We start from the raw sequence: 14,906 nt of genomic DNA on the forward strand, positions 1-14,906 counted from the left end.
GGGGGGGGGATAGGATTAAGGCATTTAAGCTGTTGAAAGGTTATTATTGGATTGACACTGGGGAGATTTTTCATTATGGTAGAAAGGGGAAAGAACAAAGACAAGGGGGCCATCCCTGGAAATTGAAAAAGGAAGCAGTAGTATAATATAGTATAAAGAAACTTTTTTTTCCATGGAGAGCAGCAGGAACATAGAATGCAATACCTGAGAGAGTGCTGAAAGTGAAAATGGTGAATGAGTTTAAAGAGAGGTATCATAGATTGTATAATCTTATGTCAGCCTCCCACAATGAGTCCTTGAGTCCATGAAAGTCAGGAAAATAATAATGATAATAACAATTTCAAGAAAGCACTCTCCATATATGTATTTATTTCTATCACGCCATGCAAAAATAGCTTCTCTATTCACTTGATCAGAAACTTTTTTTGGGTATCTATCCATTTGATTCCTCTATATTAACAATAGCTTAAGCTTCTGAGTTAGTAACATCTTGGAGGATTTCCACCTGTTGACTGATGAGATCCATGCAGGACTGGATTGTTCCTACAGTTCAATCTTGAATTCAATTGAAATGTTCCTACAGTCTAATCTATCTTATAGTCTCATCTGTCTTAAACATCTAGCAGAGCATTAAAGTTGTCACTCTTGGTATACAGATACTGTCATGAGTTACTTTCTACACAAAATCTAACCCTTGTGAACTGGCAGGTTTGTTTTAACTATGTTTGTAATGTATAAATATTAGAATTTACTTTTTAAGTTTTTAAGTACAAACTTATTTTTGTTCCAATGTTATTATGACAAGACTATCAGCATGCTATTAATATCAAATTATATTAAACAATGAACAAAAAAACATACTTGGTGACTTTGAATATCCGGAGCAACCTCAATGCTCTGAGGACGGAGAGGCCAAAGGAACCTGTCCGGAAACTGGACCACACTACTTCAAATATGCTACCAAGAATAACCTAGTAGAGGGGGGGAAAATAACTGAAGACAGTAAATATTACTAATATAAAATTACATGTGACTTTTTAAAGTATTTAGAAAGTTTAAATATCCATTTTAAGTATCTCTAGCACATATGAAAAAATGCTTAACATTTATAATATCATGAATTATCTGACCTGCAGTAACTATAAAAAATAGACAATTTGTTACCAATTACAGTAGATCATAACTACTGTTTCATATAACAGTTATTTATTCCTTAAACGATTATGTGGTATGATATAACATGATAATCATATATGAAAGCAATATAAAAAAAATTTTCATACTAAAAGAAATACTTAATTTTGACCTGGCTTCTAGCCTTGATCTTCCACCAATGTGGAATGAATCTAACCACAAAAAAAAAGCAAATTAATATTTCAGTTGCAGTAGTAGTGAAAATTAGGGAGATATTAGTGAGGAAAAAATCTGACTTGGAAGATGCATGAATTTGTAAAAGAATTTGTTAATATTTTAAAGTGTATGTTAATTTAACTGGTAATTAGTTTACGGAATTAACAAACCATATAAAGTATATTAATTAAAGGTAACTTTAATGAATAACTTCTTCTTCCTCATTTGCTTTGTGTTAGTGCCTGCGTGCACATACCATATTTTTATGTTCCTGAAGATGGCAATGTGACGTTGCCGAAATATAGAAGTTATTCATTAAAGTTACCTTTAATTAATATACTTTATATGCATTGTTAATTCCGTAAACTAATTACCAGTTATGTCTGACCAACGTATAAGCCTTGCTACTAGAATGTATGTTAATTTGTTATGGAATTTATTAATTATTTTAATGAATATGTTAATTTATTATGGAATTTATTAATTATTTTATTTAGAATACTTGCACAACTTCTGGAGATGAAACATTGTGCTTCCACCGCCTATTACCCTGATTATTGCCTACCTATCACCTTATTTTTCTGTCCCATTTATCGATATGATAAGTATTGTAGTCTGCAGAGAAGAGAGTATGAATTTCCTGTGATGAATCTGGATTTCATGCAGACCAATAACAATTCTAACTAATACTACTTCCTGTCCCTTCCATGAATTTCTGAATTAATTTTATTATTATTATTATTACGTGACACCTCCAGGGGTCCAAAGACTCACTGAGTTGGGGGGGGGGGCCTACTCTACAACTGTCTCCACCAATTACACTAAAGCCATCTACTGCCTTCAACTAGCATTTCCACAGACAATCACAAACATCAATGCCCAGGGCAGGATTTAAACCTATAGCCTTTTGACTGAAGAGCAGATACACTAACCACTCGACCAACCAGGCCGACAAATTAAATTTAGTATTTTGTGTCTGGCTCCCACTGATGTTACTTCAGGTGATTAGGGTTGCCTGCTCAAGTGGTCTTCATCACTGAATTCTAATGAATGCTTGCCTATGACATAGCTTCTACTAATGTGACCTTGAGCAGAGTCCATCAATGAGTGCTTATCCTAGGAGATGAGTTATTCTATTTGTGATATTTTTGCCTGTCACTGAGTGGAACCACTGCTGAGTATCTTGGAGTGATAAGAGTTAATGAGTTAGAATGATTGCATAAAAAATTCAGATCTCTGACTTCACTCAGGGAGGTCAGAGTAATGTGAAGGTCATTTTTGCCAGTCACTGGATGAAGCCACTGCTCAGCATCTTGGAGTGATTCATGTTAGAAGTGATAAGCTTAGACTGAGGTTTAGAGTGATCTTTTAAATCACTCAGAGTTTTTGGAGATGACCCTCTCAAACTTTAATAGGAGGCTGAAACTGGTCTGGATAGTAACCCTTCCCATAATGTTCTTACATTAAATAAATAAATTGCATGTGATGATACAGCATTCCCCCTTTATATGGGAGTTCACAGTACCATCTAGCCCCCCCCCCCAAATTTTATCTGGGCTCCGAAACTAGCATAGGTTGACGAATCAAACCTATGGCTGGGTCAGTATTCCTGACTGTAATCCGTGTGTGTCCTCGGACCGGTTTGCCTGCTTGCGGGATGAAAAACACCAGATAAACTGGCAGAAAAAACCCTGATGTCCATGCCCAAGACCGGCTAACTTGGCTATGGCTGAGGAAGATCCCTGAGCTCCTCACATCGTCGATGGAAATCTAACCTAGGGTACGCCTTCCCCAGGCATATGGTTGTGAAGCGTAAAGCCACTAGGCTAACCATGCAGACTGTTCTTACATTATGGGATGATGAGGCAACTGACGTGAAGTCAATAGCCTCTATATATAAGTAGACTAGCTGTGAAGATGCTTCATGTGCAAACTTTGCTTATATACTTGGGTAAAGGATTAAAACAAGAATATAATTTTTTTGTCAAGTATGATATAATTATTATTCTTCTCACTATATTTCAATGGAGCAGAGATCAAATGAAGTTTTTGCGCTGATAAAAAATATTAATTCCCTGGTAGACTGAAAAAGTTAAGAGGTAGTCATTTGGTAAGAATACAGAAACCAAATATTAGGATGGTGGAAAAGGAATCAGCGATGAAAAAGGTGGCACAAAAACTGAAGAAATTCTTGCTGACTACAGTAAATCTGTTTAACAGTTGCTAAATGAAACAATCAGCTAGAGATCTGTGGGAGAAAATATTCAAGAGTTAAGGAGCAGATATCAGTACTTGAGGTGGAAAAAGCCATCAGAAACCTGAAATATGGAAAGGCAGATGGAGATGATGATATTCAACCAGAAATGCTCAAATATGAATGTATAAATATTTCATCGTGTCTATACTATAAAATTTAGAAGTACCTGGTGAAAAAGGTGAATTGTAAATTACTGGAACAGAATTCTTATAATAATCCATCTATAAAAAAAAGGGAAATAAAACTGAATGTGAGTATTATAAATGAATTTTCCTACAACTGATTGTTCCAGGTAATATTTATGCCAACATACTTCTTGAGAAGAGGCTAGGAAAAAATGTGGAAGAGAAATATGAATTTGTCAAAAGAGGGTAAAAGGTGTCAAGAAATAAGAAAAGATAAGTGTTATTTTGTGTAATAATTGGCATTTTGATAAATTTTCATTTATTTCTGATCACTTGATTAACTTTACTGCATAGTGATTGTGAAGCTCTGTGGGTTGTTGTTGACATTTTTTTGTGAATTTGCGTATTTATGTATGGAACAACAGTGAAATGGTGATAAGAACAAGATCATCGTATCATGCTGCATAAAGATAAAATGTGAGTAAATGCTTGAATAAGTGATTAACCTCTTGAAAATGGTTCACTGTTGTGAGTGCAGCATGTATGCATGAAACAATGTGGAGAATATGTTTGGAGACAGAGAGAGTGAAGAACAAAAGTGAGAATGTATGAGTTTGTAGAAAGTGGAATACATTGTTGGACTGTGAGGCATCAGTAATTGAGAATGGAGAAAGAAAAGGGAATGTTGGGCCAAGAATGGAAGGTAGTGAGGAGTTAGGTTGTTAGTATAAACCAAAAGGGTAAAAAAGAAAATAAGTGTTCAGAATATTGACTGCAAAAGAGACTGATGGAATAAAAGTGAGCATGACTAAATGTGTGAAAGAGAGTATGAAAGATGGAAAAAAATGTAAGCATAATTGTAGGTATGGAGAGAGTATGCATGATGAGGAAAAAGCAAGCATTGTTGTAGGAGAGAAGAGATTATGAATAACAGAACAAAAGAAGGCATGATTGTGAGAATGAAAGTGTGTATGGAAAGAAAGCAAGTGAGATTGTGGTAGCAAAAGAGATTGCAACTGCTGGGAATGCAAGATTTGAAAGGACAGAATGACAGAAAGTAGTGAAAAAAGAAGTGATGAGTCATTCAAGATGACAATGTATGGAGATTCTATTATCAAAACTGTGATAAATGAGAGGGTCCATTTGATCTTTTTTCTAGGAAGGGTGGGAAGGTGATGAACAGAGTGACTATGCTTTGGATATGAAAATTACAAGGAAGAGAACTAGTAATGGTTGGTTGGACAGAAGGAGAATGTAAGGATGGATATCAGGAAGGTTATCATGAGTGTGGTATGAAAGATCAGAGTGCTGCCAAGGTATGGTAATAACAAGGTGAGACAACAAGGAGGAATCATAACTGGTATGTCGGCAGAACTATGCTAAGAAAAAAGGGGATGCAGTCTGTTAATGTGCAAGTGTAAAAAAATAATCAATGCATGTAAATGAATTTTATATGAGTCAACTGAAGAGAGTCATGCTAGAAGGAAGTGTAATGAGTGATATGAACAAGTTCTCTATGTCTGAGGCACTCTAGAAAAAACAGCCAGAGTCTTAAAGAAATGCCATCTCTGCAAAGCTTTCAAGCCCCACCAAAAGCTGGCTAATCCTACATGTTCCACTAAAGATCAGCTCCCTCCTCTCTCTCTCTCTCTCTGCCTGGAGTATAAAAAAAGTGCCCTGTTCCTGCAAGTTGGCCTACTGTGGACAGACAAGATCAGTCAACATGTGATATGGCTGATCTTCTTGGCCAGCTCATGTGATATGGCATATGGCAGAACACACACACACACAAAAAAATACATCTGTAGTCATGACTATGGTGAATCTGGCCTTGTGGACCACACTTTAGATATGGCTCATAAAATCAATTGGAAAAAGACCACCATGCTCATCATAGTAAATTTAGAAGAGAAAGGATATTTTTGGAATCTGCAGCAGCTCTCAGGAATCAGTCTAATTTAAATAAATATGATTGTATAAAACTTCCCAAAATATGGGAAACACTAATACTTTGAGACCCCAGTTTACATCCTAGGCAGCCAACAGGTGCCCATAAAAGGTTCCCCACCTAGTTAAGATACTAGTCTTTTGTCCACATTTCACTTAGTTTTGTGTTGAACTGTGTGTATGTTTCAAGTCTCATATTATATTTCCTGATGATGTCTCAGTGACTGAGACAATATATTGGAAGAATTAAATAATATTTTAATCCTTTTTATTATTATTATTAGACACCTCCAAGGAGTCCAAGACTCGTCGAGGGAGAGCACCTACAACTCTCCATCTCCACCACTCAACCTCATTCACCAACCGCATCATCTACAAAACTGCATCTACTGTCCACCACCACCACTTATATTTTCACAGACAATCACAAACATCCATGCCCATGGCAGGATTCGAACCCACAGCCTTTTGGCTGGAGAGTGGATATGCTAAGCACTAGACCAACCAGGCTGGTAGCGATGTTTCACTCCATTAAACTTCTAACATGACAAAATATATTGTTAGTTGCAGCTATAGACCTGGCTGTCCAGAAGAAGATGTGGATGACATGCATCAGCAGATTAGTACAATGAGTGCAGGCCAAGCAATTATCATGGGAGACTACAACTATTGGGATATAGGTTGGAAGGAGGAAAGAGTGCATGGCAAAATCGAAATGAAATTTATGCAGTTATTAAGGTATAATTAACTGAAACAGCATGTGATGGAGTGGACTAGGGATTTAAAAGTGTTGGATCTGGTAATCACATCAGAAGATCTATCTATAACTATAGTAGCAACCTCATCTTCAATCAGAGAAGTTACCATGCAGTCTTGTCCTGGAAGGTTGCTATGCAAAATTACAAAACTAGCAATTATGACAATCTTGGAAGCAACTTGGAGCAGTGATATGGCATAATAAACTACATGGAATGAATGTTATTTGTGCAATGGAAGCGATCAAGGACTGTTTGAGTGAGGCAGTATCAGAGTGTATACCTAGGCTCAGGAGGATAAACCGAGTAGTGATTAAGTGGAGGAGTATAATATAAAGCAGGAATTGAAAAAAAAAAAAAAAGCATTGTGGAAGGAATATAAACAAATGGGTAATCAGCATGCTCATAAGCAATATAAAGCACAAGCAAGAAGAGCAAGGAAGGCTAAATCAAATTTTGAGAGAAAATTAGCTAATCAGGTCAAAGTAAATCCAAAAGAGTTTTTGCTATGTAGCAAGTAAGATAAAGAATGATTATGGAATGATTACTTTACTTAGTGCTGATGGCAGGAAAGGCAAGTTATATCATCCAGGTGGTGACTTTGTAGTTACTGATGTGAGAATTGAGGTAGATGAATTGGAGATACTAAGTATATTGAAAAATATCAATGTGAATACAGCAATGGGCCTGGATGGTATGTCAGCTCATGTGCTATGAGAATGTGCAAATGAACTGGTAGTGCCTCTGACAGTTGTTTAATCTAAGCCTCAGCTCTGGCACGGTTCCAAGGGAGTGGAAAGAGGGTAAGATAGTTTCATTACATAAAGGTGGCTTCAAGACAGAAGTAGCAAATTACAGACCATTAGTATCTCTGAAGTGGTAGTTAGTATTGGAAAAGTTGGTTAAAAGTAAAATTCAGAAATGGGTGGATAAGAATATGATACTTTATAGGGGACAGATGGCTTTGTAAAAGGTTGGTCCTGCGGCAGTAATTTATTCACGTTTTATACAGTGATAGTGGAATTAGATAAAGGAAATGGTTATACTATGATATTGCTTGACTTTGCAAAGGCATTTGACAGAAGACCATATGGAAAACTATTACATAGGTTGTAGCAATTGGGAATGGATATGTAGCTAGTGGAATGGCTACAGAAGTGGCTGATAGACAGATATCAGAGGATGGTATATGATTGAGTGGAATCAAGGCAAATGAGAGTGACTAGTGGAGTGCCCCAAATCTCTGTACTAGGACCACTGCTGTTTAATTTGTACATTAACGATACAGCGGAAGATTTGAGAGGGAGAAAATTCAGTTGTTCGCTGATGATGCAAAATTGGAGAGGGCAATAGTAGATAAAGGTGATGTAAATTTGTTAAAGGATGATCTAAATAAATCAGCAGTGTGGAAAGAGGACAATGGTTGTCAGTTTAATGCTGTAAAATGAAAGGTAATGTACTTTGGCATGAAAAAATCACATGCTTTGTATCACGTTGATGGTACAAGTTTACAGGAAATTGATGAAGCTGGGATTTAAGAGTGACAGTGGAGAGAAGTTTAAAATTCAGAGGACATATTAGAAGAGTAGGCAAAATATCTCAGAAGATTACTTGGATGTTAAAGAACACATTGACAAGTAATGATACGGAAGTTATTATCCCTCTTTATAAGGCTATGATTCAGCTGCATGTTGACTATTGTGCTCAGATTTGATCAACTGCATTTCTTGGGGATCAGGAGATGGTGGAACTGATTCAGAGACAAGTGACCAAGCTGGTGACAGGGGTGTGGAAGTTCTCTATGAGGATAGATTGAAGGTGTGTGGGATATGATAGAAACTTATGTTACTAAAGGGATTCTATAAGACTGACACAAAAGAAATTTTTCAATATATAGGGAGCAGGGAGAAAACAAGGGTGTTACACTTGGAAGTTGTCTAGGAGTGTGGTTAGGAAAGGTATGTGGACTAGGTTCTTTACTTGGAGAATGGTGGAATAAATTGTTGTGAGCGCAGTACTCCAACAGTAAATAAGTTTAAGAAGATGTACAACAGCTATTGTGTTAAAAAGGATAGTGTGGGTCTCCCAAGATGAGTCTTGGGAGACCACAATATCCTTTATATTTTGATTCCATGGAGTACCAATATAAAAAATTATGATAATGATCAAAATAGATTCGTAGTCTGTAGGCTTCAAAAACTATCTAAGAGGTAAATAAGAAGGGACGTGATAGAAGAGTGTATATATATATATATATATATGTAAGTTATTATCGGACTAACAGGTATTTATAAGGTTGACACAGAAGACTTATTTTGAAGTATATGGCAGGAAAGTAGATAGACAACACGTGTGGTCCCTGGAAATTGCAAAAAAGTGTGGTTTGAAAGGGTGGATTTCCAGGAATGGGTGGCCAGAAATGGTTGTGAGCACTTTGTCAGCGAATGAGTTCAAGGAGAGGTGTGATAGATATTGTGTAAATCATTATTTGCACAGTTATACACAATTATATACTCTCACTTTTTGATGGATTGTTTTGCATTTTTTTTTCAGTTTGGCACAGAAAGCTTCTGTACGAAAGTCTAGCTCTGCCTTGAATTTTTCGCAGTGGATGCGTTACACAACCATCCACTGCAAATAAACGAGAAGAAGGAAAGCATTAATGTATATGAAAAGTGCCTGGATAAATTGGAGCGATTAGAAATGGGAGCAAATATCAGGACAATAGTAGAAGAGCTTAGGCAAGAGTTAGAAAAAATGAAAAGTGAAATAAAACATTCTGGAAGAGGATATTAAACAACTAAAGGAGAGACTGGCTGATGATAAGGAGGAGGAGGTTAATATTATAAAGAAAGAGTCAAAGGATAGTCATATATCAGGACTCGATCATTAGAGATGCAATTACTAATAAAGTGCACAAAACATGCTTTCCTGGTGGAACAATGAAGCAAATAACCGATGCGCAGCAGAAAAGGATATACCAGGCATCGAAATTAGTGGTAATTGTGGTCACATATGACTTTTGGGAAGAAAAAGAATGTTGATATAAACTTGAGGAAGTTTTTGCAGCAGGAGAAGAATAGTGTTATTGGGAAAGTCGTAACATGTTGCCCAGATATGATAATAGTGAATTGATAAGGAGAGAAGAGATAATGAATAATAAGATGGCTGAGTTGTGTGATGCAAAGGATGTTCAATTTGTAAATCTGTGGAGTGAATTTGAAGGGAAGTTGGAATGGCATAAAGCAGATGGGTTACATTTGAATGGGTTTGGTGTTCAGCATTTAGAAAGGCTATTGTTCTCTGAGAAGAAAACAATCAATCAAGGTGCTTGGTGAGACATCTGGAAAGATTAGAGGGCAGAAGGAGGGTTGGTGGTGGAATAATAATGTACAAGAATCAGTGACAACTAAGAGGAATGCAAAGCAGAAGTGGGATGAATCAAGAGTGGAAGAGAGAGAAAGCGAGAGAGAGAGAAAGCGAGAAGCCAAGAGAGTTGTGGTGCAGGCGAAGGCCATGGCATATCAAGATCTTTATGATCAATTAGAAACAAAGGACAGAGAAAAATTTATCGATTAGCAAAATGTAGAAATAAGGCATCAAAGGACATCTTACATGTAAGGCAGATCAAAGACTCTGGAAGAAGAGTATTATTGAGGGATGTGAATATAAGAATATAAGAAACAGATGGAGAATATACTCTGAAGGACTTTTGAATGAGGTAAATGCAAGGACTCACAGAGAAGATGGGCAGCCTTATGAGGGGATGGGGATGGTGCAGAACATCAGTAGAGTGGAAGTGAAGGAGGCCATGAAGAGGTGAAGTATGGAAAATCGGTGGTACCTGACAGGATCTCAGTGGAGGCATGAAAAGCACTAGGGGAAAAGGGAATTGACCTACTGTGGAACCTGTTCATGAAAGTTTGCCAAAAGGAAAATATACCCGAGGAGTGGAGGGATAGCACTTTTGTCCCCATCTACAAGAAGGAAAGGTAAATGGGATGCACAAGACTGTAAGAATTACAGAGGAATAAAGTTAATGTTCCACACAATGAAAATCCTAGAAAGGATTCTTGATGGTAGATTGAGGAAGGAGGTGGAGATTGCAAAGGAGCAATTTGGCTTCATGCCTGGTCGATCAAAGACAGATGCTATCTTTGGGTTATAGCAGATGATGGAAAAGTTTCAAGAGAAACAACAGGAGCTACATTTGGTGCTTTTTGATTTGGAGAAAGCGTACGATACAGTGCCAAGGCAAGACGTCTGGAAGTGTCTGAGGGAGATGAAGGTACCGACAGAAAGTTTTCAAGTGACAGCTGGCTTGCATCAAGGGTCAGCATTAAGTCCATTCCTGTTTAATATTGTGATGGAGGTGGTGAGAGAAGATATGCCTTGGACAATGTTGTATGCGGATGACATCTTGCTGTGTGCAGATTCAAGAGAAGTGGCAGCTAAACTGGAAAGATGGAGGAAAGTACTGGAAGAGAGAGGTATGAGACTGAGCAGAAGCAAGACAGAGTATATGTGTTGCAAAGTGGATGACGGCAAGGAGACAGATCTGGATCTGGAAGGAAATGTCATCAGGAAGGTTAGGGACTTTAGACACTTAGGTTCAACAGTGGAAGAGAATGGAGAGGCTGAGAAGGAAGCAGGATGGAGGAACTGGAGGGAGAGAGAGAGAGAGAGATGGCTGAAATGTTATGCGATAACAGAGTGACGATCAACCTAAAATGCAAAACCTATAGGACAGCAGTGAGACCAGTTATGATGTATGCTATGGAAGCTGTGACCCTTAGGAAAAATGACATCAGCAAGATGGAGGTAGCAGAGATGAGAATGCTTAGGTGGATGTGTGCTGTGACCAGAAAGGATCGTCTGAGAAATGACTATGTGAGGGGAACGGTGAAAGTTATGAACTTCGGAGCAAAGATACAGGAGGCAAGATTGAGATGGTTTGGTCATATGATGAGGCGGGAGGACGAATATGTGGAAAGAAAGGTCATGCAGATGAATGTGCAGGGGAAGAGGAAGCATGGGTGGCCAAAGAAGAGATGGCAGGAGCTAGTGGAGGAGGACTTGAGGATGAAGAACTTGGATGTGGTTACAGTCTCCAAGATAGAAGGATGTGGAGAAGACTTACCAAAAACAGCAACCCCACTTAAGTGGGACAAGCTACAGAAGAAGAAGATTGTTTTCTGACAAGGCACAGAGTCAAGAAGTCAATTAGCAAATGATCAGAGTGCATCTGTGAAACAGGATAGCACAAATCAACAGATTGTATGGCAGGAGGAAGTTGGATATAAGGTTCAAGATGTGGTTGCAGTGGCACAAGATGATGGAATGTATAAAAGTGAGCATGAGACAGATAGGAATGGAAATCACAATCAAGATCAGGGAAAGGAGTGGTCAAACCGAAGAGAGAAGTGTAGTATAGCAGCTAGAATAGAGAATGTTGGTGCTGGTACAATGGCCTCAAACACATAAGGACTGTTATGTTTATACACAAATATAAGGTGTATTCGAAATAAGAGAGCTGAGTTTGTTCCACTGATTGAGACGATATGTACAAAAATAATTGGAATTAGTGAAACTTGGTTGTCTGAGGAGGATGTGATGTTGGGAATAGAATTTGAAGAATATATAATTTTACGGAAAGATAGAGATGTGAAAAGAGAAGAGGAGGAGGAGTGCTGTTAATGATTGCAGAAGAACTGTGTTCCCAAAGTGTGGAAGTTGATAGTGCATGCGTAGATTTTGAATCTGTATGGTGCGAAGTTCAAATAAACAGGTTAGTATATCTGACAGGATGCTATTATAGGCCAGGGAATGCAGAGAATACTGATTGTGAAATGTTTAGGCAAATTAGTTGGACATGTAAAAACACATGATGCTGATGTGAGACTTTTAATACAGGAATATAGACTGGAAGGAGGAAATAGTGTATGGGAACAAGGTGAGTGGTTTGTGGAATTTTTGAGAGATAAGTATCTTAAACAGCATGTGATTGAAGCAGCTAGAAGCTTTAATGTTTTGGATTTTGTGATGACTTCACAAGATGTTGTTAATGAAGTGTTGACACTGCCACTGGTTGGTCAGAGTGATCATGAGGTACTTGTTTGGGAAGTGATGAAACAAGAAAAGGTCACAGCCAAAAATGGATACATGTGGAAGTATATATTGGGGTGCTCTTGAGGCAACAGTAGCGGCGGTGTGTAAGAAGAGCTCCACATTCGGATAGGTTATTCTTGAAATAATTAATTGTATATGAGTAATTGAGTAAGAGCTGCTATAAATGTTGTGTGCTACTAGTATTATTAGTGTGGGGGATATTTTGCTTAAACTTAATTACAAATTCGTTGTTATTAGACATTAGAGTAGTAATTGGCAGGGGAAAGATGGCGTCGACTTTGTCAGTGCATGACTTTAACTTAGACTTCAGTTGTTTTGTGAAGTGTGAGGTATGCTACATGTATTCTTTTGATTACACAGATGATATGTGGACATTTAGAACTGATGGAAAGAGGGTATGTGCGAAGTTTGAACTGAACAAGGATTTGATGAGTGCTAATACGAATTTGTTAATAAAATGTGTTAATAGCGAGAATGTCGCGGGAAGAATGAGTGCTTGTTTGAAAGAGACTGTGTGAAAGAAAGGTGAAAAATTGTTAAAAAATCATTGAAAAAGAAAACGAATGATTTGAAAACAGTAATGGAAGGTAAAAAAGAATGAAAGCAAGGTGAACGTGGCTGAAGGCAATGAAATTGAGAGAACAAAAGAAACCGGAAATAGCATGACGAAAGGTTCGAAAGTGGGAAAAATGGAAAGAATGAATGTAAGCGAAAGTTGGAAGCATGGACCAAGAGTATGGAAACTCAAAAAGATGAGGGTGAAAGTGTGAAGCAGGAGTCGAGAATTCGAAAATTAGAAAGATTGAATGAAAATGAGAATGTGACGCGAGATTCGAAAGTTGAATTACGTTGGATGAGGCAAGAGATGAAATGGATGTGGAGTGAAATTAAGAAAATTCAGGTGAAAACGATTAAAACAAATCAAGTAGGTATGAAAGAGTTAACGAATGACGAGCAAGTGGTGTTGTATGGCGATTCCATTATTAAAGGTGTGCTGGATGAGAGGATGCACAAGATATGTTTTCCAGGCAGTAAAATGAGTAGCGTTATTGAGGCATTGGATAAGAGGAGGGAGAGGACAAAGGAGTTGATGGTTTTAATAGGTACAAATGATTTGACAGAGGACAAACAGCACAGAATGGATATCAGGAGGCTGCTCAGATGGATAAAAGAGAATAGTGTGACAGGAAGGGTAGTAAGCATGTTGCCTAGGTATGACTGTGATGAGATGAGGTGGAGAGCAAGGATTATGAATGATATTTTGGCTGAAATATGTGAGGAGAAGGGAGTACAGTTTGTCAAAGAGTGGAATGAGTTTGAAGGATGAAGTGAACTGTATGGGAGCGATGGACTGCATTTGAGTGGTTATGGTGTGAGTTGCTTGGAGAGACTGCTGCTGGAAGGTAGAGAAGTGAGTACAGAGAATGAATCAGATCAAGTGGGAAGTGATGTGGAAGAGCAGGAGAATAAGACAGCAGAGATTGAAGAGGTGCTTATGAATGGGGAAGTGAGTGGTGTGAGTATAGAAAATGAGAGAATGGGTGTGCAAGAGGAGCAGGGAAACGGGTAGGCTCAGGGTGAACAAGGGTACACAGCGCGAGAAAGGTGGATGCTCCAAGAGGAGGTGAGAGCATGTGCAGACAGAAAAGGAATGGGATGACCTGGGATCAGGGTGATATGGTTGGAATTGAAGGGGGTTCTAAAATGAATAAACAGAAAGGGAAATGGCACCAGTCGAGCATGGAGAGATCACATCGAATGAGCGGTATCAGTGGAACTAGCTGTAGATCAAGGAATGAGCTGTTGTGTTTGTATACAAATGCTAGAAGTGCAAGAAACAAGGCAAATAAAATGGTTGCACTAATTGAGTCAGTTCACCCAAAAATTGTTGGAATAAATAAGACATGGTTAGATGAGTACAACATCCTGACAGGAATATAGATGGAAGGGTGATGTGTTTCGTGAGGATAGAAGGAGTAAAAAGGGAGGGGGAGTGCTATTGATGATATAGAAAGAGTTATGTCTATACAAAGTAGAGATGCAAGGGGGAAATAGTGCCAGTGGTTTTGAGGCAGTATGGTGTAAGATAGAGGTGAATGGAATGCAATACTTGGTTGGATGTTGTTATAGACTAGGTAATGTGAATGGTAGTGACTATGAAATGTATAATCAAATTAGATAAGCAAATAAAAAAAGAGTGATCATTATTGGTCGATTTTATTCATGGCAACATAGACTGGAATGATGAGATAGCAACTGGAAGCAAACAAAATGAGTTTCTTGAGTTTTTGAGGGATAACTACTCAGGCAGTATGTAACGTAGGGCAAACGAGGATTGAGGGT

General features: G+C 38.0%; 1 protein-coding gene across 1 annotated transcript in view; it reads right to left on the reverse strand.

The window, feature by feature from the left end:
• The window catches only part of LOC150103937 (voltage-dependent calcium channel type A subunit alpha-1-like), a 1,762,795-nt gene that overhangs the window by 1,478,691 nt on the left and 269,198 nt on the right, over positions 1-14,906 (reverse strand). The window contains exon 12 of the mRNA XM_090397103.1: positions 862-971. Coding sequence (XP_090253229.1) covers positions 862-971 — 110 coding nt within the window. The remainder of the gene's footprint in view (positions 1-861; positions 972-14,906) is intronic.

This window comes from Typopeltis vanoorti, chromosome 8 (genome assembly GCF_054136105.1).
Source record: "Typopeltis vanoorti isolate ZY-2024b chromosome 8, IOZ_Tvanoo_1.0, whole genome shotgun sequence".
Taxonomy (NCBI): domain Eukaryota; kingdom Metazoa; phylum Arthropoda; class Arachnida; order Uropygi; family Thelyphonidae; genus Typopeltis; species Typopeltis vanoorti.